This window comes from Anomaloglossus baeobatrachus, chromosome 7, assembly GCF_048569485.1.
Source record: "Anomaloglossus baeobatrachus isolate aAnoBae1 chromosome 7, aAnoBae1.hap1, whole genome shotgun sequence".
Classification (NCBI taxonomy): Eukaryota; Metazoa; Chordata; class Amphibia; order Anura; family Aromobatidae; genus Anomaloglossus; species Anomaloglossus baeobatrachus.
This window is the reverse complement of record NC_134359.1, coordinates 276,183,313-276,209,159: the sequence shown is the minus strand read 5'-3', so window position 1 is coordinate 276,209,159 and position 25,847 is coordinate 276,183,313. Positions and strand designations below refer to the sequence as shown.

The window sequence follows — 25,847 nt, the reverse complement described above, 5'->3', positions numbered from 1 at the left end:
AAGCACACGTGCGTGGGCACCTCTGTGCTACCCTCGTGCCATATCCTGTGACTCCCGCTGGCACACGTGCGTAGGCACCTCTGTGCGTCCCCGTGCAACAGGTACACCGATCGAGAAGCCCCGAGCCTTACAACCCTCACGGGTTAGGGCGGACCGGTGTACATAGATCGTCTGTGACATTCCAGACGATCACTAGTAGCAACCCGCTCACTCTTTCCTGACCATAGCAGCGGTCCCTTACACCGCACAGTGGACCTTGACCGGCGGAAGCTGTCCATTTCCCATCTTGGCACGCTTCCCCGGGTCCCCCTCGTAACACATTGCCTCCTGGGAAATATGCAAATCAAAAAATGTCCGTGGAGCCTCTGTTAGGAGTCTCGACATAGAATCTAGCCAGATATCCCTCCGGGAAATACCTAGCCAAGGAGTGGCTCTTTTTAGGAGACCACCATAACCACCACATTACGTGGTCCTTTTAGCCAATATCCAACTCTTTGACAAGTTTAAAGATATGACAAGGGAAATACCAAGGCCAGGTATCCATCCACAGACAGCTGTTTTGGGGTATTGCCACTCATCAGTGTGGAGTAGCATTCTGCTGCCGGTAGTGTTTTCTCTGGCTGGCCTCTCCGAGATCAGGGATTGTTTTGTCTTGTTGGTCTACTAGGCATTGCTCCCACCTGGCCAGAATCCTACTCCACACTGATGAGGGGCAATACCCCGAAACAGCTGTCTGTGAATGGATACCTGGCCTTGGTATTTCCCTTGTCATATCTTTAAACTTGTCAAAGAGTTGGATATTGTCTAAAAGGGCCACTTAATGTGATGGTTATGGTGGTCTCCTAAAAAGAGCCACTCCTTGGCTAGGTATTTCCCGGAGGGATATCTGGCTAGTTTCTGTGTCGAGACTCCTAAAAGAGGCTCCACGGACATTTTTTGATTTACCTAACACTTCAGCAGACAGGGTGTAAATTCAATGGGTGCAAATTAGCGAGGGTCTCTGGAATGAACACACCGGCTTACAACTTTTACCAGTACTAAATGTCACAAATTCAAGCGCAACCTATGAGTGCTTCAACTGCTTGGATACCCAGGTCACTGTTTGTTCCACATGTAATCCTTAGGTAAATTTGTTTCTGCAGTTTGTGATACACATTGGAAGGATCTCTGGAGTTAACATTCTGACCACGGCATATAGCCTGTATATACATAATAAGGATAGTAGTGACTGGGGAGTAATTGTAAACATCTTTCTCCTTTGAGCTTCTACCCTATTCCTTCCAGTAAATACTGTGTTGTGACATTTCTTCCTGGACCTCAGTCTGTGACTCTCATTCAAACCTCTGGTCATTACATGAGTAAAGACTAAAGGGTGCTTTACACGCTGCGACATTGCTAATGATATATCGTCGGGGTCACGTCGTTAGTGACGCACATCCGGCGCCGGTAGCAACATCGCAGCGTGTGAAATCGTTCAAAAACTGTGATCGCTGACATTTCGCTCCTTTTCATAATGTCGTTGTTGGTGCATGCCGCTGGTTGTTCGTCGTTCCTGCGGCGTCACACATCGGTATGTGTGACACCGCAGGAACGACGAACATCTCCTTACCTGCGTCCACCGGCAATGAGGAAGGAAGCAGGTGGGCACCATGTTCCGGCTGCTCATCTCCGCCCCTCCTCTGTTATTGGGCGGCTGCTTAGTGATGCCGCTGTGACGCCGCAAGAACCTCCCCCTTAAAAAGGAGGCAGTTCGCCGGTCACAGCGACGTCGCTAGGCAGGTAAGTACGTGTGAAGGGTGTTAGGTGGGCTTTGCACACTACGACATCGCAGGTGCGATGTCGGTGGGGTCAAATTGAAAGTGACGCACATCCGGCATCGCATGCGACATCTTAGTGTGTAAAGCCTAGATGATACGATTAACGAGCGCAAAATCGTCGTAATCGTATCATCGGTGCAGCGTCGGCGTAATCCATAATTATGCTGACGCGACGGTCCGATGTTGTTCCTCGCTGTGTGTGAAGTCGCAGGAGCGAGGAACATCTCCTACCGGCGTCACCGCGGCTTCCGTAGGATATGCAGAAGGAAGGAGGTGGGCGGGATGTTTACATCCTGCTCATCTCCGCCCCTCCGCCGCTATTGGCTGCCTGCGGTGTGACGTCGCTATGACGCCGCACGACCCGCCCCCTTAGGAAGGAGGCGGGTCGCCGGCCAGAGCGACGGTCGCAGGGCAGGTGAGTGCATGTGAAGCTGGCGTAGCGATAATGTTCGCTACGCCAGCTATCACACGATATCGTACCTGCAACGGGGGTGGGGACTATCGCGTGCGACATCACAGCATCGGCTTGCGATGTCGCAACGTGCAAAGCCACCCTTAGCGATGTTGTGCGCCACGGGCAGCAATTTGCCCGTGACGCACAACCGACGGGGGCGGGTGTGCTCACTGGCGATATCGATAGCGATATCGCAGCGTGTAAAGTACCCTTTAGAGCAGGGGTGGGCAATTAATTTTCTCATGGGGCCGCATGAGAAATTGGGATGGTTTTAGAGGGCCGGACTAATATAATTAATTCAGTTTTACCCAATACTGTATATAGTATATATACTATCCCTTCAGAAACAAACTGTAAGTTAAACGATACAAAGATTCAATGAAAATATGGAGGACCTAATTACATCATTATTTAATGATGAGATGATGAACTTTAATGAACTTGTGATTGTTCACTTTAGAAAATTGTCAACTTTAGGCCAGTTTTCAGACGTCCGTGTTTCAGGTACGTGTGACATCAGTTTTTAACATGGATGCCACACGTGCCTATGTTGTTATTTGCTGTTACTCACATGTCCGTGTTTTCACACGGACCGTGTGACCCCCTCGTGGCCCCGCATGCACACACGCAGACATGTCTTTTTTTTCACCGGTAGCACGGTGTCACACGGATCGCACACTGATATGATCCGTGTGACATCAGTGTGACAAGTACCAGAGAAAACACGGGGCTATTTAATAAAAAGATTTTCTATATTTACCTCTCTCCAGCGATGTTGTCTCCGGCTCTGCTGCCTCCCGCTCCTGACCCCGCTCATTATACTCACTGAATATTCACTGCCCTGTGGAGCTGGAAGCGGGGACCGCATCGCTGGGTGAGTATACAGCAGAGTGTGTGTTCAGTGTATACATGCATGTGCGCTATACGTGTACAGTATATGTGCTCGGTGTGTCCATGTGTGTCTGCTTTGTGTGTATACATATGTGTATATATGTGCTCGGCGTGTGTGTGTAGTGAGAACCTGTAAGCCGGAGCATCGCGGGGACAGCATTGGGGACTCATCACAGTTCCCAATTAACTCTGATGAACCCGTGAAGCTGTAGCGCGTGCAGAGGTGTATCTAGGCTTTCCAGTACCCGGGGCAAGAATTCAGTTTGGCGCAACCCCCACCAAGCAATTTGGGCGGTCATCATGTGACCAGTCACTCATATGTGATTTGCATACACAGTCATGTGGTAACGAGCTTCTCTTAATAATTCTCTCAATGTTCAATGAGAAACGCATGAAGAAAAGCTAATTGTCACATGCAAGTATGAAAATCACATATGAGTGGAGTGGCGATGTGTTGACCAGCGAGCAGAGCTGAATTGTGACAGTGGGTATATTACACACTGTTAGAACTGAGGATACTACACTTCTTAATTTTGTAATTAAAGGGATTGTCCAGATTAGAGATGAAAGTCTGCAGTGAATCTATTCGTGACTTCACGCTTCTGAATTCTGCTCTGCACACTTTTAGGATTCTCCGGTGCCAGTGATGAGAATGAACGATCATGTGAGCACAAGTATGAGATTTGTATGCTTCTGGGCACATTCTGGTTTAATGTGTCCAGCCTCAGTCAATTCATTTTCATTGAGCATGTCTGTTCAGCACGTGACCACATCTATGTAAATCGGATACTTGCAGCTTCGTAACCTCCACTTGTCACCGCCGGCATCAGAGAATCCTGACAGCGTGCAGTGTGCACACTGTAAGAATTCAGAAGTCTGCAGTCACATAGATTGACAAAAGGAGTGACTGCAGACTCATCACAAACTTGGACAACCCCTTTAATGCTCCTAACAACATAAATAAAAACATAGTAACCCTTAACTTGTCAGACAGCACAAGACTTTATTAAAGAGATTGTCCACTACTTTATCACTGAAGGCCTTTCCTTAGGATAGATCCCCAATGTCTGATTGTTCAGGATCTGGCACCTGGCACCCCCGCCAATCGCCTGTTCTAGGTGCCGTAGCGGTGGTGGCAGGTGTCCGGAAGTGCTCAGTTCTGGATCTGCTCCGTCTTCTGATAGTGGCAGCACAGGTTCCGATTAAAATCAATGAGATGGATGTGCAGTACCCGGCCGCGGACACCATCAGAGGACGGAGCAGATCCAGAAATAAGCATTTCCGGCCACCTGCACCAAGAGCAGCTGATCAGTGGGGGTCCTATTGCGCTCTCATAAGAAGCAATGCACAAGTGGGACCCAGGCCTAATGATGACACACAGTCTGTATCACAAATAAATATTTACATTCAGGTACCTTATAGATGATGTTGTCTCTGAGTCATTTCTTTCTATTCTTCACCTTGTCCTGACGCCATGATGACTTTTCACATTCACATCTCGTCTCTGCAGATTTCCATCTTCTCCGGTCTTCTGTAATATATCCCGACACGATGCCCCTAAAATAGCAGAATAATTATAATACTTCTATTTAAAAATATCTGCCCTACACTGTGCCCCAGAATAAATAATGGCCCCTCACTGTGTTCTCTGCACAAAATATGACCCACACTGTCCCTCTTATGGTACATGCCCCCCACACTGCCTCTCCTTTCCATACTACTCTTCACACCGGGCTCTCACTGTGTCACCCTATACTGCCCAGTCTTTATACTGTGCCCGCTCATTCCACCCCCTCCTCGCTATGGCCTCACACTGTCCTCCAATTCTGCCCCCTCTCCATACCACGTCCCTCCACTACCCAGTCTATATTCTGTGCCCCCTCACATTTTTCTCATCCCTAATGCAGGCGTTACACGAGACGATCTATTGTGCGATAGATTGTCGGGGTCACGGTTTTCGTGACGCACATCCGGCTTCGTTGGCGACGTCGTTTAGTGTGACACCTCCGAGCGACGCAGAATCGGTCACATCATGAGTCGTGTACACATCGCTTAGTTTTAAAAAATTGTTTATTTTTCATGGCGCCGGTTGTTCATCGTATCCGGGGTAGCACACATCGCTCCGTGTGACACCCCGGGAACGATGAACAGATCTTACCTGCGTCCCACGACACCCGCCGGCTATGTGGAAGGAGGTGGGTGGGCCGTTTACGTCCCGTTCATCTCTGCCCCTCCGCTTCTATTGGCCGGCCGCTGTGTGAGATTGCGGTGACGCCGAACGTCCCTCCCCTTTCAGGAAGTGGATGTTCGCCGACCACAGCGAGGTCGCTCAGCAGGTAAGTACGTGTGATGGGGGTTTAACGACTTTGTGCGCCACGGGCAACTAATTGCCCGTGACGCACAAACGACGGGGGCGGGTACGATCGCTCGTGCAATCGCACGATAGAGTGTACCGTGTAAAGCCCGCATTACTGTCTTCCTCACTACCTCCTGCGTGTCCATATACTTTTCCCCCTCACTCCCCATCCTGCCCACTTGCTCCTCATACCATGTCACTCTTTATTCTGTGTCCTTAAAATTTCTTTCCCATTTGCTCCCCATACCATGTCTGTATACGTCACCCCTCCCTCTCCCCATACATCCCCCCGCATCCTCCCTCTCCCCATACATCCCCCCGCATCCTCCCTCTCCCCATACATCCCCCCGCATCCTTCCTCTCCCCATACATCCCCCCCGCATCCTCCCTCTCCCCATACATCCCCCCTCCATCCTCCCTCTCCCCATACATCCCCCCCTGCATCCTCCGACTCCCCATACATCCCCCCCTGCATCCTCCCTCTCCCCATACATCCCCCCTCCATCCTCCCTCTCCCCATACATCCCCCCTCCATCCTCCCTCCTCCCATACATCCCCCCTCCTCCTCCCTCTCCCCATACATCCCCCCTCCTCCTCCTCCCTCTCCCCATACATCCCCCCTCCTCCTCCCTCTCCCCATACATCCCCCCTCCTCCTCCCTCTCCCCATACATCCCCCCTCCTCCTCCCTCTCCCCATACATCCCCCCGCATCCTTCCTCTCCCCATACATCCCCCCCGCATCCTCCCTCTCCCCATACATCCCCCCGCATCCTTCCTCTCCCCATACATCCCCCCCGCATCCTCCCTCTCCCCATACATCCCCCCGCATCCTCCCTCTCCCCATACATCCCCCCGCATCCTTCCTCTCCCCATACATCCCCCCCGCATCCTCCCTCTCCCCATACATCCCCCCTCCATCCTCCCTCTCCCCATACATCCCCCCTCCATCCTCCCTCTCCCCATACCTCCCCCCTCCATCCTCCCTCTCCCCATACCTCCCCCCTCCATCCTCCCTCTCCCCATACCTCCCCCTCCATCCTCCCTCTCCCCATACCTCCCCCCTCCTCCTCCCTCTCCCCATACATCCCCCCTCCATCCTCCCTCTTCCCATACATCCCCCCTCCTCCTCCCTCTCCCCATACATCCCCCCTCCTCTTCCCTCTCCCCATACATCCCCCCTCCTCTTCCCTCTCCCCATACATCCCCCCTCCTCCCTCTCCCCATACATCACCCCTCCTCATTTCTCTCCCCATACATCACCCCTCCTCATTTCTCTCCCCATACATCACCCCTCCTCATCTCTCTCCCCATACATCACCCCTCCTCATCTCTCTCCAAATACATCACCCCTCCTCATCTCTCTCCAAATACATCACCCCTCATCATCTCTCCCCATACATCACCCATCATCGTTTCTCTCCCCATACATCACCCCTCCTCGTTTCTCTCCCCATACATCACCCCTCCTCGTTTCTCTCCCCATACATCACCCATCATCGTTTCTCTCCCCATACATAATCCCTCATCATTTCTCTCCCCATACTGTGCCCAAAGTTGTTTCCCCCTCCCCAACCTCTCTTCCCACCATACTGTCAAAAGATCGTTCCCCCTCACCCCTACTGTGTCTATAGCCACTGCTCCCTTCCCATCCTCTCTCCTCCATACTGTCTTTAGATACTGCCCCCTCCCCAACCTCTATCCCCTCATAATATGTCTATTGATAGTTCCCTCTCTCCATCCTCTGTCCCTCCCCCCCCCCCCCATTCCATGTGCATAGATACCTCCCCCCTCACCCCATAATGTTCCTCCATCCGTGTCTTCAGCTCCACACTGGAGCACTTATCAGCGCTCTCTGCTGCCTCTGCGCTGCGGCCCTGACTTCCAGGTCAGCAGTGTAAATCAAGAAAAAAAAAAAAGCGAAAATGCAGATCTAAATAAAAGACAAGGCATAAAGTAAAATGGAGCTGTTGCCCGTGGCAACCAATCAGAATCCAGCTTACATATTACTAGAGTCAGTTATAAAATGAAAGAAGTCAGCTGATTGGTTACTACATGGAATAGCTTCACTTTTATTCAGCACCACGCTCTTTTTATGCTACTTCTGCTTACACGACCACACTTCAATATAAAAAAACCCTGCAGATAAAGTTGATACAGACTCATCGCACATCCATTGCCAGTAGTAAATATGGCGGCGTACGGCGTACCGGCTTGACCAAAATAGTACAGAAAATGTTCGCTTTTTATGTTACGCCCGCCCCACTCGTATCTTCGTTTATTCATTGGTGCACCAGGCTGTCAGTCTAATTGTGCAGACTCCCGATTGGCTGCACCCTTGTGCCCGCACACAGTCAGTGCTACTCTTTAGCTTCCTGCTGGTGCTGAGCTCGAGGTGAGTGCGGGTCCGGTGTAACCGGCGGCGGCCCCGGGGGCCTCGTTGCTGCACAGCATGATGGGAGTTGTGGTCCACAGTCTCAGTGTAGTCGTTACCGCAGCGGGACGGGAGGGCGGCTGTCTCTGGCCTCTTCTATGGCTGCGGCTCTGTTTGCAGGACTTTTCTGTGTATCTGGGGCTTTAATAACTTTTTTCATGCGGTTTTGCCCCATTCACGGCCCTGCGGAATGCATTAACCCTTTCTCTCTGCGGAAATTTTGTTTTTCTGCTTTTTAGTTGTTATTTTTCAAGAGCCAGAATCCCCCTCCCCCATTTCCCTTCCCCCTCCTTATCTCTGCATTGGGGGCGCGTGTTTTTTTTTTTCTTTGCAGGACAAGAAGTTGTAGCTTTGACGTCTTTCTTTTATTTCACCATCTAATTTGCTGTATAATTGGGGGGGAAAATCCAAATAGGAGGAAATTACAAAAAATAAAATAAAAAAATCCTTTTTTGTTCAGTAAGGCTAGTTTCACACTTGCGTTGGACGGGATCCGTTGCATTGTGTTGTGTGACGGATGCAACAGATCGTACAAAACAACGGAATCCGTTTTGGTTTTTTTGTTACACTTTTACCGGCAGCAGACTATTGTAAACGATCAGCTGATTGCTCACAGTAGCCGGCCGTTGGGTGATCAGCTGATTGCTCACAGTAGCCGGCCGTTGGGTGATCAGCTGATCGTTCGGCCGCCGAGAATGTGTGCGGGGGGCGGGGTGGGTGGAGCCAAGCGGGGACATGGCGCTGAGGACGTCAGTATCGGTGTCTGCATCGCTGGGGACAGGTGTGTGCGCGCGTGTGTGTACATGCGGAGTGCAGGAGGGGGTGGAGCCGAGCCGGGAAGAGTCAGGCTCCCTGCACACGTAGCCAGGGTAAATATCGGGTAACTAAAAGCAAAGCACTTTGCCTGGTTACCCGATATTTACCTTGGTTACCAGCATACACCGCTTAGCGCTGGCTCCTTGCACACGTAACCAGTGTAAATATCGGGTAACCAAGCAAACCGCTTTGCTTATTTACCTGATGTGTACTCTGGCTATGTGTGCAGGGAGCCGGCACTGACAGCGTGAGAGCGGCGAACGCTAGTAACCAAGGTAAATATCGGGTAACCAAGCAAAGTCCTTCTCTTGGTTACCCAATATTTACCTTGGTAACAGCTTACCGCAGGCTGCCAGACGTTGGCTCCCTGCACATTCAGACCGTTGCTCTCTCGCTGTCAAACACAGCAATGTGTGCTTCACAGCGGGAGAGCAACGTCCAAAAAATGAACCAGCACTGTGTGTAACGAGCAGCGATCTCACAGCAGGGGCCAGATCACTGCTCAGTGTCACACACAGCGAGATCGCTGATGAGGTCACTGCTGCGTCACAAAAACCGTGACTCAGCAGCGATCTCGCTATGTGAGAAGTACCCCTAACTTGGTTTAAGAGCACACTCCCGAAACCAATTAAGCTCGTAATCCAAGATTCCACTATATTATGAATTGTTTAATAAATGTGAACTTTTTACAACATCTACTACATTATCTGTACTTGGAGTGGTATCACTGTGTTATCTGTGGTGTCACATTTTTGTTTGGGTGGGAGGATCATTGGCAAAACTTATGTGTTGGAGCTTTTGGCCCTTAATCTTTTGTATTCTTACCAACGCCCCTCACAGCCCCTATGGTAAATGTAAGTGGTAAATACGGTACGGGATCTCGGCTCTGTTATCTCTTATTGGTCTGTGAACATTTAATATGTCATGTGTGCATCATGTTCAATTTACACAATAAAAAAACTGGACGGGAGTCATGGGAAGTGTCATCGCATTGTAATATGGTTTACTATATAGGATTGCGGTGTCCACCGTTGTTTTTCTCATTGTGTCTGGGAATTAGATTTTCTTGCAATTACACATCACAATCCAGAGGTGCAGGAAGAACATCAACAGAAAAGCGAAAGCTTGCTATTATTACCATCTTTTCAGTTAGCCATTAAAAGGTATCAGCCACAGAGGACTGTCTGTTCTTTTAAAGGGAACCTGTCACCAGATTTGGGGCCTATAAGCTGCGGCCACCACCAGTGGGCTCTTATATACAGTGTTCTAACATGCTGTATATAAGAGCCCAGGCCGCTGTGTAGAATGTAAAAATCACTTTATAATACTCACCTAAACGGTCGGTACGGTGCAGACTGGTCAAATGGGTGTCTCCGTTCTCCAGTACTGTCGCCGCCTCTTTCGGCCATCTTTGCCTCCTTCTTCTGAAGCCGGGGTGGATGACGCGTCTTACATCATCGGCACTAGCCGGCATTTAGGTCCTGCACAGGCGCAGTACAATACTTTGATCTGCCCTGCTCATGGCAAATCAAAGTGCGACTGCGCAGGACCTCAATGCCGGCCTGTGTGCATGACATAGGACACGTCATGCACCCAGGCTTCAGAAGAAGGAGGACAAAGATGGCCAAAAGAGGAGGCGCCGCACCCAGGGAACAGAGCCATTCAATCGACAAGTCTGCACCGCACCGCCCCTTAGGTAAGTATTATAAAGTGCTTTTTATGTTCTACACAGCGGCCTGGGCTCTTATATACAGTATGTTAGAATGCTGTATATAAGAGCCCAGTGGTGGTGGCTGCAGCTTATAGGCCCCAAATCTGGTGACAAGTTCCCTTTAAATATTTTTTTTTCAGAAAAAGCATAAAATGCAGTTATCCTGATCCCTCCCCTGGAGGCGACATTACAGGATGGGGGATGAGCAACAAATGACCAGGTCTTAAAGGGAACCACACATCAGGATTTTCGTGTATACGGTGCAGCCAGTGCAGTACTGGCATTATCAGGCACATTGTGTACATACCATTAGTGGGCAGCTCGGGTGTTTAGGCTGTGAAATTCAACTTTACAAAGTTTGAAAATTCATGCACTTTTTGATTGACGTGCGCACCTCTGCTGCTAATGTCTGGGCGGGTTATGCACATGATTTCCCGCCCCCCCTGCCGCCTGTTCCTCCCTCTCACTGGCCGTATGTAAATTTGTAATCTTCAGTTACACGGCGTCGGAGTTAGCGCCTGCGCATAGCGCTCCTCTCCAGCGCCATGTTTCTGAAGCCCACAGTATTATGGTGCATGGGAGGACCACTGTAGAGATAAAAATATAGCGCATATGAGAAGCACCCGTGGAGTGATTTCTGTATATATATATTATAGAATTGCTCACCTGGTTAGGTTGTGCGCCCTCGCACAACCCCGGTGTTAGATGTATAATTCCTCTGGGGGATGAGGGACTGTCTCAGCTGGCGTTATCCGTTGTTTTGCTGGGTGGATCCAGGTTTGTTGCCGCTGCTGGCTTCAGATTCACCGACTTTTTGAATCCTGGAGCTCTGTGCGGACCTGTGTCCTCCCGCTGTTAGTTCAAATGATCTGATGGATTCTATTACTCACAGCAGCTCTACCCGGATTCCCTTATGGGAGTAGGCATGTAGAAAAAAGATTCCGGTCTTTGTGAGCGCTAGTAATAGATCTTTGGTCTTTGATCTTTGGTCTTTGATACACTTGCCATCCTCAGGCCTGAGGATGGCAAGTGTATCTTGCTGAAACGCGTTGTGTTAATACAAGAGCTTTATGTTATTAATAATAAAGCCAAATTTCTTAAAAGATCAAAGACCAAAGATCTATTACTAGCGCTCACAAAGACCGGAATCTTTTTTCTACGTGCATGAGAGGACGGCGCATGCGCTCTCGCTTCTTCAGATCTGTTGTGACCGCGGGAGCGCGCACAGTCACAACAGGACTGGAGAACAGCTGATCTTACCATTTAGGTGCAGCAGACGATATCGTAGGAGACGTCTGCTGCAGCTAATCAGGGTAAGATCAGCTGTTCTCCAGTCCTGTTGTGACCGCGCGCGCTCTCGCGGTCACAACAGATCTGAAGAAGTGAGCGAGCATGCGCCGTCCTCTCATGCACCATAATACTGTGGGCTTCAGAAACACGGCAACGGAGATAAGCGCTATGCGCAGGCGCTAACTCCGACGCCGTGTAACTGAAGATTAGAAATTTACATATGGCCAGTGAGAGGGAGGAACAGGCGGCGGGGGGGGGGGGGATACACGTGCACAACCCGCCCGGACATTAGCAGCGAGGTGCACACGTCAATCAAAAAGTGCATGAATTTTCAAACTTTGTAAAGTTGAATTTCACAGCCTAAACACCCGAGCTGCCCACTAATGGTATGTACACAATGTGCCTGATAATGCCAGTACTGCACTGGCTGCACCCTATATACGAAAATCCTGATGTTTGGTTCCCTTTAAGAATGAGTGTAATGCCTGCTTTACACGAGACAACCGATTGTGCGATTTCACGATCGATCGTACCCGCCCCCGTCGTTTGTGCGTCATGGGCAAATCGCTGCCCGTGTCGCACAAAGTCGTGAAACCCCCGTCACACGCAGTTACCTGCCGGGCGACGTCGCTGTGGGCGGCGAACATCCACTTCCTGAAGGGGGAGGGACGTTCGACGTCACACAGCGGCCGGCGAAAAGAAGCGAAGGGGCGGAGATGAGCGGGACGTAAACATCTCGCCCACCTCCTTCCTTCCGCATTGCTGGCGGGACGCAGGTAAGCTGTGTTCATCGTTCCCGGGGTGTCACACGGAGCGATGTGTGCTGCCCCGGTACGATGAACAACCGTCAACATTTTAATTAAACAATTTTTTAAAACTGAGCAACGAATACACGACTAACGATTTGTGAGCGATACTGCGTCGCTCAGAGGTGTTACACGAGATGACGTCGTGAACGATGCCGGATGTGCACGATCCGTCATCTCGTGTAAATCAGGCATAAGACTGGTAATTTCTTGGACTCAGCGTATTGAAGACTTGTCCTGGTTTCTCCCTCACCCGGGCGCTGGATACTATACACAAAAGTAAGTATTAGGTTCCTGGTTTGTTTCCTTTTATTTTATGAAACTTATTTGCAATGTTTTACTGACTGACATTTGTTATGTACTTTTTGAATTCATTCAGCATTGTGGCTGTTTTCATTATATTAGACTCCATGTAATAAGTTCTGTCTTCTGTTCTTCAAGAGAACCTGTCAGGTCCAATATGCACCCAAAACCACGAGCAGTTCTGGGTGCATACTGCTAATCTGTGCCGCCCCAGCAGCAGTCGGACTGCTCAGATCCGGGGGTTGGTGCTGCGTGGCTCGAGGGTCTCTGGACCCGGGAGCTCGGGGCCACTTCAAATTTAAAAAGAGGGTGTATTTACAGGGGGTAAGAGTTTGTGACGCTACCCGTGGTGTGTAGGAAGGGAGTACCGCCGCTTCCGATGGGGGGTACCCAGGGCGGATGGAGCTGGGCAGCCGGATAGTGTTTCCCTCCACAGGTAGGGAAGGCACCGGGGCTCAGGAGGCACGGTGTACGGGCCAGTGCATGGACGTGGGCAGGCCAGGATGCAGGGGGTTTGCAGTGTACTCACTCCAATTGTGCAGGGGTTTCCGCGGCCGATGAACACTTGCTGACACCAGGGTAAACCAAGTCTCTGGGTGCCGCTGCCCTCTGGGGAGAGCTCGTCCGGTTATCCATCCCCTCTGGTACTGCCGAATGGTCAGGGGCCTCTGCTTCCATGCACAAGTGTTGTTGGTGTCTTTTGGGTGACCCGTCGGCCTGAAGCTGTCAGGGTCCCACTCCCTATAATTATATAGTGGAGCTGTGCTCTCGATGGCTGACACTTGCGATATCAGTGGGCTGCATGGGGTAGAAAGCCCTATCCCCCTCGTTGTGTTGATGCCTTCAATCTCTGAGCTCTTGGGAAAAATCCATAAAGAGACTGTTCTCCACAGGTTAATTATCAGGTTGCTTGAAGCTACTCCCTGATCTAGGGTCCTGTACCCCACCGTGCTCGGTCCTGGACCGGTTACTGGACTTTCTGGTGCCGACCATCCTCCAAGACTAAGGCACCCTGTCTCAATACCCTGCGACCGGGTCTTCGACTCCTGTGGCCACCAGATCACCATCTGTGACCCAACCAAGATCACTCAGGGAGCTCCAACTCCCTCGCCAACACTTCTCTGACTTTGTCCCTCCCACCAGTCTGCCTGACTCCTAGGTGGGCGGCCCTATTCCAGCTAGACAGCCCACTGGTGTGTCTGACAGGGTGTGGTGTGAGGTGTGGTTAGGATTTTGAATGCTGGTGGAGGCAGTACCATAGGTTGGGAACCCAGAACCATGGAGGGTGGGTTCTGCACCAGAAAGAGAGGGTGCAGTGCCATGTGACACTATGATAGTCAGGGGCGTCACAAATCCCTGCCTAACTGTCTCTGTATACAGTAGCATAGATAAAGAGATCTTTAGAAAAAGTATTTCTAAAGATCTTTTATAATATGCTAATGAGGCTAACGACTAGTCCCCTGGGCGTTAGTTCCCTTGCTAGTTGGCACCCTTAGCATTTTAGCACGCCCCTGTGGTCACGTTCACCTCTCTGCTGCCGTCGCCTCCGATACTGGATTTCGGCTCAGTACGCATGATCCCGAACGTTCAGTCATGTCCACTACACCAGTTTGAAGCTGGGACATGTACATCCGGCTTCATAGTGCGTATGACCGGAAGTCCAGGATCATGCGCACTGAGCAGAAATCCAGTGTCGGAGGCGATGGCAGCGGAAAGGTGAGTGGGACCATCCTCTGACACTGCGCACCATTAGCATGCAGACAGGGCGTCCATCTAGAACTTTCCATGTGAGTTTTCATTCTGTCTGTGACTTTTACATTTTATTATTTTAACAGTTTTGAAATCCATGAAAAATCTGAAGAAGATTCATCCTGAAGCCATAATGGAGAAAGGAGAAAGCGATGTGTGGGGAGATGAGCGGTGCAAAGAGGAGGATCCTACAGGTAATCGCCCCACAATATAAATAAGAGCAGAGCCACACTCTCCTCATTCTCCGGAGCAGATGTAGCGCCGCAGAGACGGGGATTACTACAGGGTTTTATAATATTAAAGGGTACTTTACACGCTGCGATCTCGCTAGCGAGCGTACTCGCCCCCGTCTGTTGTGCGACACGGGCAAATCGCTGCCCGTGGCGCACAACCTCATTAGTCCCCGTGACTCGGACTTACCTGCCCTGCGACGTCGCTCTGGCCGGTGATCCGCCTCCTTTCTAAGGGGGCTGTTCGTGCGGCGTCACACGGCAGGCGTCCAATAGAAGCGGAGGGGCGGAGATGAGCGGCACGTAACATCCCACCTACCTCCTTCCTTCCCCATAGCCGGTGGAGGCAGGTAAGGAGATGCTCGTGTGACGCCCTGAACACCCCAGGGGTCACAGGTCACTACACACACCACATAAACCCCCACCTCAGTAAGGTACCACCAGTCAACCAAAAGACCTGATTGCCTCCCTCAGAGTCAGACAGGCACACCAGGTGGGCGGAGTCAGGCGGAAAGACACGCCCCCTGAGGAGTCTGCTGGCCTGAGGCAGGAAAACACAAGGAGATTGAGTTTAGAGTTTGGAGAGTGAGGAGCTCAGTTCTGCTTGGGGCCTGGGTTGGAGCCTAGGACCCTAGATCAGTCAGGCAGGCAGACGGTAGTGGCTGCCTGAAGAAGACCGGGAATACGACCAGCGGAACCGTAAGGGACCGGGGCAGGGTAGTGGCCCGCCGGAACCAAACCGGGGAGCTAACTGGATACCGGAGCACCAGGCAGGGTTCTCAGACCCCGAACTAGGCTATAAGCCACCACCATAGTCAAATGAACTGATTGCGGTCTGGACCACAGGGGTTCATTCCCACCTAAGTCCCGATTGAAGGCAACAGCCCAACCCGTCCGGATAGAAGCCACCGCCAGAGGCCAGAAATCCAAGGGCCAGCGTCTGCGGGCAAACGGGCTCCTACGACACATACACGCCGGGGAGCGGGCTACCAGTGCCCAAGCAAAGTAGCCAAAATCACACACAGGTGCAGGAGAAAGGCAGACATTACCAACCTATCTGGAGGAACTGCAGCCGGCTGCGGGCCCCGTTCGTCACCCCTCAGGCACTGCGCCGCCACACTGCGCCCTGCACCCCCGGCCCCTCGCTAATCGGGCCCGAGACCAACATCCCCTACCCACGGAGGGGTCAACACCTAGCTGCGCCCCTACACCGCTCCCGGGAGTCCCCGTACCTTCACCGCAGCGGTGGTGTCCACCATCACCACAACCCGTTGGTGGCGTAACGAACTTTCCAAAACAACCACCCTACCACCCCTGCGTGCACCGCCAATACACCCTTCCAGAGCGACGTGATCCCCGGGTCCGGAGGCACTCGTGCCACCGACACGCGAGCCCGGACCCGAGCGGCTCGGCGGTCGCAACCGAGGCCGCGGGGCGGTACACTCGTCGCTCCTGCGGTGTCACACACAGCGATGTGTGGTGCCGCAGGAGCGACGAACAACATCGTACCTGTGGCAGCAGCAATATTAAGGAAATGAGCGACGTGTCAATGAGCAACGATTTTTCATGTTTTTGTGCTCGTTGATCGTCGCTCATTAGTGTCACACGCTGCGATGTCGGTAACTGCGATGGATGTGCGTCACTAACACGTGACCCCGACGATATATCGTTACCGATATCGCAGCGTGTAAAGTACCCTTAACAGTAGTTTACATTGTTTACATTAGGTATGCGGTGTACTCTAGTGCATCAAGGGTTAAACTCCCCACATGGCTTGTTACTGGGCAGAATAGCTGGTGGGCGGAGTCTTAGTACATAACTGCTGTTACCTCAGGTGTTAGGCTACTTTCACACTTGCGTTGAATGGTATCCGTTGCATTGCGTTGTGTGACGGATGCAACGGATGCTGCAAAACAACGGAATCCGTTTTGATTTTTTTTTTTTACAGTTTTACCAGCGGCAGACTATTGTGAACGATCAGCTGATCGCTCCCTGCAGCCGGCCGCCGGGTGATCAGCTGAGCGCTGTCACTTGCCGGCCGCCGGGTGATCAGCTGATCGCTCCCTGCAGCCGGCCGCCGGGTGATCAGGTGAGCGCTGTCACTTGCCGGGTGATCAGCTGATCGCAGCCGGCCGCCGGGTGATCAGCTGAGCGCTGTCACTTGCCGGCGCCCGGGCATGCCAGTGGGCGAGCGCTCAGCTGTGCGCTGTCACTTGCCGGCCGCCGGGTGATCAGCTGATCGCTCCCTGCAGCCGACCGCCGGGTGATCAGCTGAGCGCTGTCACTTGCCGGGGCCCGGGCATGCCAGCGGGCGGGCGCTCAGCTGAGCGCTGTCACTTGCCGGCGCCCGGGCATGCCGGCGGCTGGTCGCTCAGCTGAGCGCTGTCACTTGCCGACGGCCGGGCGCTCAGCTGAACGTTCGGCCACAGTGAGCCAAAATAAAGTTTTAGTGTGATTTTAAAAAAAAACAAAAAAAAAAAACATGCGCAGTGAAATCCAGAGGATTCCGCTGCTCAAAACAACGTTACATGCTTCGTTCCTCCCGCTGGGCGGAAGCAACGGAGCGTCGCCCAGCGGAAGCAACGCAGGTCCTTTTGGTACAATCCGTCAACCATACAAGTCTATGGGAAACAGCGGAATCCGTTAACGGATTCCGCTGTTTTCCAAAAGGGCGGATTGTAACGGAAGGAAAACAACGCAAGTGTGAAAGTACCCTTAGTCAGAGTACAGTTGGAGCGCAGCCAGTGCACAGGCCAGACACATGAGGGTAATTTACTCCCCGCTCCAGAGGGCTGTATGGGAACGGACTGACCCGAAACTACGAGTAGGATCTTTTAGGACTTTTACACCTTTAGGCAGATGGAATTCCCTGGTCTGCACAGCGCCCTAATCTACCTAAAACTCAACCCCCTTCACTCCCGAGCCGGTTTTCACCTCCATGACCCGGGCAATTTTTTTTCAATTCTGAGCAGTGTCACTTTAAAAAGTTACAACTAGTGATTGGCAGACTCGCAGATAACCGGGACTGGCGGGTTCGTTATATCTGGTTTTTAAAATCCGGTTCCAGTCCCCATATAGGTCAATAGGGACCAGAATCCAGTGATTTAAAATGTTGGTACAAGGGATAGCTTATAGGAGCAGGTGTGCTGTACTTGGTGATGCTCTGTCGTGGCTATCCACTGCTTCCAGGCCACACATTCACTTCTGGAGCCAATAATTTACCTTCATTGAATATGCACTGCTTTCCCAGCCCACCAGCGCCTGTGATTGGTTGCAGTCAGACGCACTCCCACTCTGAGTGTCAGCTGACTGCTTCTAATCACAGATGCTATGTGGGTCTATAGCGTACAGTAAAAATTATGATACCCAGCAGAGATAAAGCATACGGCTACAGGCTGCAGCCCCCGTGCGCTCATCTTCACTGTGTATCAAAATAAGAGGAACCGCATGCACTTTTTTTTTAATTATTAAATAATTAAAATAAGATGATGTGTGGTTCCCCCAAAGTTTAATACCCAGCCAAGATAAAGCCTGACAGCTGGGGGCTGGTAATCTCAGGCTGGGGAGACCCGTGGTTAGTAGAATGCCCCCCAACCTAACAATAGGAGACTGCAGCTGCCCAGGATTGTTGCATCTATTAGATGCGACAAGCCCAGCGCTTTACTTGGCTCTTCCCAATTGCCCTGGTTCAGTGGCAACCGGGGTAATATCGGTTAATAACAGCCCACAGATACCACTAAGCCCTAGATTAGTAGTGGAATGCGTCTATGAGACCCCCCCCAATTACTGATCTGTAAGTAAAAGTAAATAAACACAAACACCGAAAAAATCCTTTATTTGAAATCAAATACAAGAAAAACACCCCCTTTCACCACTTTATTAACCCCCCCAAAACACCCCCTGCAGGTCCAACATAATCCATACGAGGTCCAATGATGATTCAGCTCTGTTACATCTGAGTCACAGCGAGCGGCCATAGGGCATGACTGTCCACTGTGAGCTCCCAGCAGAGAAAGAATGAGCCGCGGCAATCAGCGATGATGTCAATCAGGTTACTTACGGTCACAGCTGAACATTCCCACAGGTAACCTGACCTCAGAGGACCTTAGGTGACATAATCAAACTCGGTGAATTCACCGCATTTTTTTGCCAAGTGATGCAGATTGGGTGCTGAAATTTTGACCCCATATTCATGCACCTATTCTACACCTCCTGGCAAAAAAAATCGCATTACTACCGCATCAGACCGCATGCAGTGTTGATGCGGGTTTTTTTTTGTTTTTCTTTGCCAGGAGGCATAGATTGGATGCATGAATATGGTGTGAAAATTTCATCACCAAATTTGCCTCTTTTGGCCCTAAAATGCAAAAAAAGGGTTTTAAGTGCAAGTTTGGTGCTGAAATCAGGTGTAGACATTTTAGCCCCAAATTTGTACCTCCTGGCAGAAAACTGCACCAAAAATGTAAATTTGGGGAGAAAAACAAGTCCTTTCAAATCAGCACTTTAAATCTGGGGCTGCAGGGCTCCATTCCCTCCCCGCTCTGCCGATCCTCTCCTGCAAAGCCAACCCCGGCCACTGAGACCTTCCTGCAGCTCCTAGAGCCTTGAGACTGCTGATCCTCCATGACAACACACAGTTAACAAATGGACCATAGGATGAGAGGTTACCTGGATCAGCAAGTGCCTTATACCCTGACAAATAACCCTCAAGGGCATGGAGACGTAGACCGATACTGTATGGCCAGCCGGAAAAAATTCATGGATGCAGACCTCCCGCCCCAAGAATCTGAAGATCTCTTCCAGGATTTAAGCCAATTCCAAGAAACCTGGTTAACAGAAGCTCAAGTACCAGACAGTGATGAACAGTTCTTACAGGACCTGCAGTCGGAGAATCTTGCTTTTCACAGCCCTCCGGTGAAAATCAAAAAGGAACAGCCAAGCTCTTGTTCAGACCCCAGTCTTTCATGCAGCCAAAAACAGTTTCAGTATCGTAATGGGGAACAGTGCCTTTATGCCAGTGCCTATGACCAAACATCAAGACAAGTCAACATCAAGTCCCCAAATCAGGGTCCTCAAGTGTCCCCAATCCCTCACTTTTCCAGACAGGACCGAGGATATGTCAATCCACAGAGCTCATCACAGTCTGTTCAGTCTGGAGGATATCTCATGGAACATGGATCCCGGTACCAACAGCAGCTGCCCGAGATGTGCCACTCCTTTCCATCCACACAGAACATGAATAGGGAGTCTTCAGCTAACTACCAACGCCAGATGTCTGAGCCATGCCTTCAGTATCCACAGCAAAGCTTCAAACAGGAGTACCATGATCCCATGTATGACCAGGCAAGCAATATTGGAACCAGCAGGCCTCACCGGTACCAATCCAATGTGATAATCAAGCAGGAGCAAACAGACTATGCATATGATTCAGATGTTCCTGGCTGTCAGTCCATGTACAGGAATGTGGAAGGCTACCCAAACTTGGATGGTTATGGTTATGAAAAGCCCATGAGAAGTTTTACTGATGATGCTTGTGTTGTGCCAGAAAAATTTGAAGCAGGAGATATCAAACAAGAAGTTGGAACCTATAGAGATGGACCTCCATATCAAAGACGAGGATCCTTGCAGCTATGGCAGTTCCTTGTGGCTCTGCTAGATGATCCCTCGAACTCTCACTTCATCGCTTGGACAGGTCGGGGCATGGAGTTCAAGTTGATAGAACCAGAAGAGGTTGCCAGACTTTGGGGCATGCAGAAAAACCGGCCCGCCATGAACTATGACAAGCTCAGTCGGTCTCTGCGTTATTATTATGAGAAGGGAATTATGCAAAAAGTGGCTGGTGAGCGTTACGTCTACAAGTTTGTGTGTGAACCTGAAGCTCTATTTTCCTTGGCTTTTCCTGACAATCAACGTCCTGCCTTGAAATCCGAGTTTGACCGACAAATCAGCGAAGAAGACACTGTCCCTTTGTCACACCTGGATGAAGGCGGCATGTACCTTCAAGACGTGGGAACGGTCCCTTCCCAAAACTATAAAGGCAGCTACAATTACTAGACGTGGCTGCCGTGTAATCTTGTACATATGGATACATTTTGTTAGGAATCATATGAATGTAGATGCTTTTTTGTTTGTTTTTATTGCCAGAACCTGGTGTTTTTAAGCAACATGGACTCTAGCGGGTAGGTGCTGAAGATACCGCTGTTAGTTATTAAAACCCAGGTTATATTTGGGCGTTTGTAACATGGCCTTTCAAGATACACTCCTTGGCTGTGGTGTATTTGAGCACCAAGTTTTAGATTTCTCTTAATACGGCTAAGCTTGTTAATGATTGATTTCAGGAAATGCATGTTCTCCAGCATCGAGCATTGAAGACAAAATCCTTTCCTTCAGTCTTTTTTTTATTTTTTTGTTAAAGTGGCATTTAGTTTTTTGGGGGGGGGTTATTTTTCCTTGGAAAGGATTTTGTTGAGTGGATTTCAGCAAAGACCGCATCAAACCAGTGCAATAATCCAGGGATCTACCAATGCTTTTGTTTTCTGCCTTTTGAAATTAAACTGTTTGAAGAAAAAAAAAAAAAAAAAAAAAAAATGTAAATTTGGTGATGAAATTTTCACACCATATTCAAGCACTTAATCTACGGCTCCTGGCAAAAAATGCATCAAAATCGCATGCGGTATGATACGGTAGTGATGCGTTTTGTTTTTTTTGTCAGGAGGTGTAGATTGGGTGCATGAATATGGTGTGAACATTTCATCACCAAATCTACATCTTTTGGCAAAAAAAACGCCATTTTCTGCCAAGAGATGCTGTTCTCACCTGAGGTGAGGTCACTGACTTTACTGAGGTCACCTGAGTTCAGGTTACCTGTGGTTATAGGTGGAGGACCTTACAGGTGGAGGATCGTGGGAACCTCCAGCTGTGACTGCAAATAACCTGAGTGATGTCACTGCTGATCGAGTGGCTCATTCCGTCTCTGCCGGGAGCTCACAGTGGACTGTCATGCTCTATGGCCGCTCGCTGTGACTCAGATGTAGGTGTTTGTATTTTATTCCAAATAAATTATTTTTTCATTGTTTGTGTTTATTTACTTTCACTTACAGATTAGTGATGGTGGGTCTCATAGACACTCCCCATCACTAATCTAGGGCTTAGTGAAGAGCCGGGTAAAGCTCTAGGCTTATCGCATCTAATGGATGAGACAATCCCGAGCGGTTGCAGGCTGCTATTTTTAGGCTGGGGGCGGCCTAATACCCATAAAAAAACAAAAAATAACTCCGGCACACTGCATATTTCTTTTAATGTATAAATGGACACCAGATAGTCAATTCTTGATTCTTTTCTTTTATTGAAGTGAAAAAAGTACAAAAGTGCTGTACAAGACAGAAAGTCCGCCGGGTGACAACGTTTCGGCCTTGAGGCCTTCCTCTGGTCAGACAGACTGGATGGAGTGTTATATATATATACAACAAAACAAATGCACATCAATCAATATGAGAATACATACAATTATGACATATCAGAGTAGTACAGTACGAAATGTATCAACAAATAATGAGGAGGATACAGCAGAGAATCGTCAAATCACAACATCAAGAGTATATAAGATGTACTCAATTGAAGAGGGAGAAAGTCCCGTGCATTCCAGACATACATGAGACAATATAGTGGCACGTGGGTATCAGGCTATAATATGTGCTAGTGAAATGCAGGAAATAAGGAGGCTCACCTAAAATGAGCAGGAATCACCATGAAGCAATATGAAGCAATAGGAAATGAGAAATATATATATATATATATATATATATATATATATATATATACAGTACAGACCAAACGTTTGGACACACCTTCTCATTCAAAGAGTTTTCTTTATTTTCATGACTCTAAAAATTGTAGATTCACATTGCAGGCATCAAAACTATGAATTAAAACATGTGGAATGAAATACTTAAAGTGTGAAACAACTGAAAATATGTCTTATATTCTAGGTTCTTCAAAGTAGCCACCTTTTGCTTTGATTACTGCTTTGCACACTCTTGGCATTCTCTTGATGAGCTTCAAGAGGTAGTCACCGGAAATGGTTTTCCAACAGTCTTGAAGGAGTTCCCAGAGATGCTCAGCACTTGTTGGCCCTTTTCCCTTCACTGTGTGGTCCAGCTCACCCCAAACCATCTCAATTGGGTTTAGGTCTGGTGACTGTGGAGACCAGGTCATCTGGCGTAGCACCCCATCACTCTCCTTCTTAGTCAGATAGCCCTTACACAACCTGGAGGTGTGTTTGGGGTCATTGTCCTGTTGAAAAATAAATGATGGTCCAACTAAACGCAAACCGGATGGAATAGCACACCGCTGCAAGATGCTGTGGTAGCCATGCTGGTTCTGTATGCCTTTAATTTTGAATAAATCGCCAACAGTGTCATCAGCAAAGCACCCCCACACCATCACCCCTCCTCCTCCATGCTTCACGGTGGGAACCTGGCATGTAGAGTCCATCCGTTCACCTTTTCTACGAAGACACGGTGGTTGGATCCAAAGATCTCAAATTTGGACTCATCTGACCAAAGCATAGATTTCCACTGGTCTAATGTCCATTCCTTGTGTTCTTTAGCCCAAACAAGTCTCTTCTGCTTGTTGCCTGTCCTTATTAGTGGTTTCCAAGCAGCTATTTTACCATGAAGGCCTGCTGCACAAAGGCTCCTCTTAAGGGCTAAGCCACACGGCGAGAAAATCGGTGCGAGTGGAGTGCGATAAAACATAGCATTCCACTCGGACCAATTCTAGCCTGTGTGTCAGCACACATGGGCGATTATTTTCTCAGCCCTAATCGGACTGAGAAAACAATCGCAGCATGCTGCGATTGTAATCCGAGACTCTTTCTCTCGCACCCATTCAAGTGAATGGGGCGAGAGAAAAATCGCACTGCACTCGCGGTACACCGGTGTACTGCCAGTGCAATGCGAGAATGGCTATAGCTGACTACGCAGGAGAGAGGGAGAGAAATCCCTCCCTCCCCTCCTGAGTGCCGGCCCGCCCCCCGCAGCTGAGGTCTGCTCGCACGAACGGACCTCAGTTGCAAGGACACAAGCATGAGACTCGGCTCTGCTGTACTGCCAGCACGAGCCGAGTCTCATGCAAGGGGATCGCAGTAATCCCCGTGTGGCCCCAGCCTAATAGTTGTTCTAGAGATGAGAAGGTGTGTCCAAACTTTTGGTCTGTACTGTATGTATATATATATATATATATATATATATATATATATATATATATATATATATATATATATATATATATTTCTACCTAATGTGAGAAAGAAGGTAATTAGGATATGGTAGCTCATATTGAGTGTAAGATAGAAAGAGGTAGTGTCACAAAAACGTACAGAAGGAGTAGGAGTAGTCATGGAATCGAAATATGTTCTAAATGTGGGCTCCTGTTCATGTGTGGTAGAAACGTCATTTGATTCTCTATGGCTTGTAATTAGAGGATAATATAAGAAGGAATGTCCTACAAATGAGGGAAACAGTGATATGCTACATAATGATATATAGTAAATACCTACTAGTAAGGGCTAACTGAAAAGATGGTAATAATTGCAAGCTTTCGAGACTACTCAGGTCTCTTCATCAGGCATGGTATAACACAAATTTGTGTTATACCATGCCTGATGAAGAGACCTGAGTAGTCTCGAAAGCTTGCAATTATTACCATCTTTTCAGTTAGCCATTAAAAGGTATCAACCACTGAGGACTCTCTGTTCTTTTAAACAATTTTTTATCTCTACTGGCTAACACGGTACAAAGATATATTTTACTTGTACTAGTAAGGGAAAATTCAAATGATATCCACCCTCTGAGCGAGTTGCTGGTCTCTGTATGGTGTTTAGGAGAACAGCTCTCAAAAAAGCCAATAGTCTTCTATATACAGAAAAAGACATACGTGATGTTATCAAATGGTTCGGATATATTGATCTATATGTGATATTTGAATAACAGCTCACATTCTATGTGCCATAAATCCGAACCATTTGATAACATCACGTATGTCTTTTTCTGTATATGGAAAACCTAATTCTCAACAGAAAATTCACTGTAATGAGGCAGAGAAAGTCACTTTGACCTCCCGTCTGGCCTGTGATATGGCGGTGTCCATCTTTTTACGCCTCTTAAGACGTGTACAAAAGTCTGGTAATTATCACTTTGTTAACCACTTAAAAGATGGACACCGCTTAACAAAACGTTCTGTACCCCAAATTGCCACCAAATAGCATTAAAGTCAGCATCTGTTAATGTAAATGAAAGGGGCTTCTACATTACTGGTAGCACAAAGGCTCTGGAAAAATATTATGGATCCCCCCCTCATAAAAGAAATCCAACAAAATCTGCTCTTCCAAATCTAAATGCTCCCTCTCCCTTCTGAGCTCCACTATGTGCCTAAACCACAGTGACCGTCCACATGTTTGGCATTGTTGTAGTGAGGAGTGCCCACTTAATTTACAGGGTGCGCGCCTCCAGAAGCACAAGCTGGGTACAATGTACGGGCACTAAAATGTACTGGGCACTACAAGGACTTATTTGAAATTTTTAATTCTGCAACATTCACTGTGTTTGACAAACATGGTTGTTTTTTTAAGAGACTAAATCATCCCAGAGAGGTGTAATATCCAAAAACTATTCACTTGAGGGGGTTTCTTATGTTCTGACACTTAGGGGCTCTGCAAATGAAGTCCGCAAACTATTCTAAGAAAATCTGTGCTCCAAAAATCCAATGGTTCTCCTTCGCTCAAAAAGTACTGTACAGTCACATGTGGGGTATTGCCACATTCAGGAGAAATTGTGTAACACATAACTGGGCCTTTTTATTTATTCCTTTCGTGAAAATTGGAAATCTGGAGTTAAAACAATATTTTAGTGGTAAAAATGTAATCATTATGTTCTTCACAGCCCAATAGTATACAATTTTGTGACACACCTGTAGGGTCAATATGCTCACTGC

The 25,847-nt window shown here is 48.9% G+C and overlaps 2 protein-coding genes across 2 annotated transcripts in view; both read left to right on the top strand.

Moving 5' to 3' along the window:
* The window catches only part of LOC142245448 (uncharacterized), a 138,772-nt gene that overhangs the window by 97,256 nt on the left and 15,669 nt on the right, over window positions 1–25,847 (top strand). The gene's annotated exons all lie outside the window — the stretch shown is intronic.
* On the top strand, window positions 19,345–21,416 carry LOC142245464 (ETS translocation variant 4-like). Its single transcript, XM_075318189.1, has one exon. The coding sequence runs from the start codon at window positions 19,500–19,502 to the stop codon at window positions 20,907–20,909; it is 1,410 nt and encodes a 469-aa protein (XP_075174304.1). The 5' UTR covers window positions 19,345–19,499; the 3' UTR covers window positions 20,910–21,416.

Excerpts from the sequence above, each read along its gene's own strand:
- LOC142245464 (XM_075318189.1), top strand. The coding sequence starts at position 19,500 with ATGGACCATAGGATGAGAGGTTACCTGGATCAGCAAGTGCCTTATACC.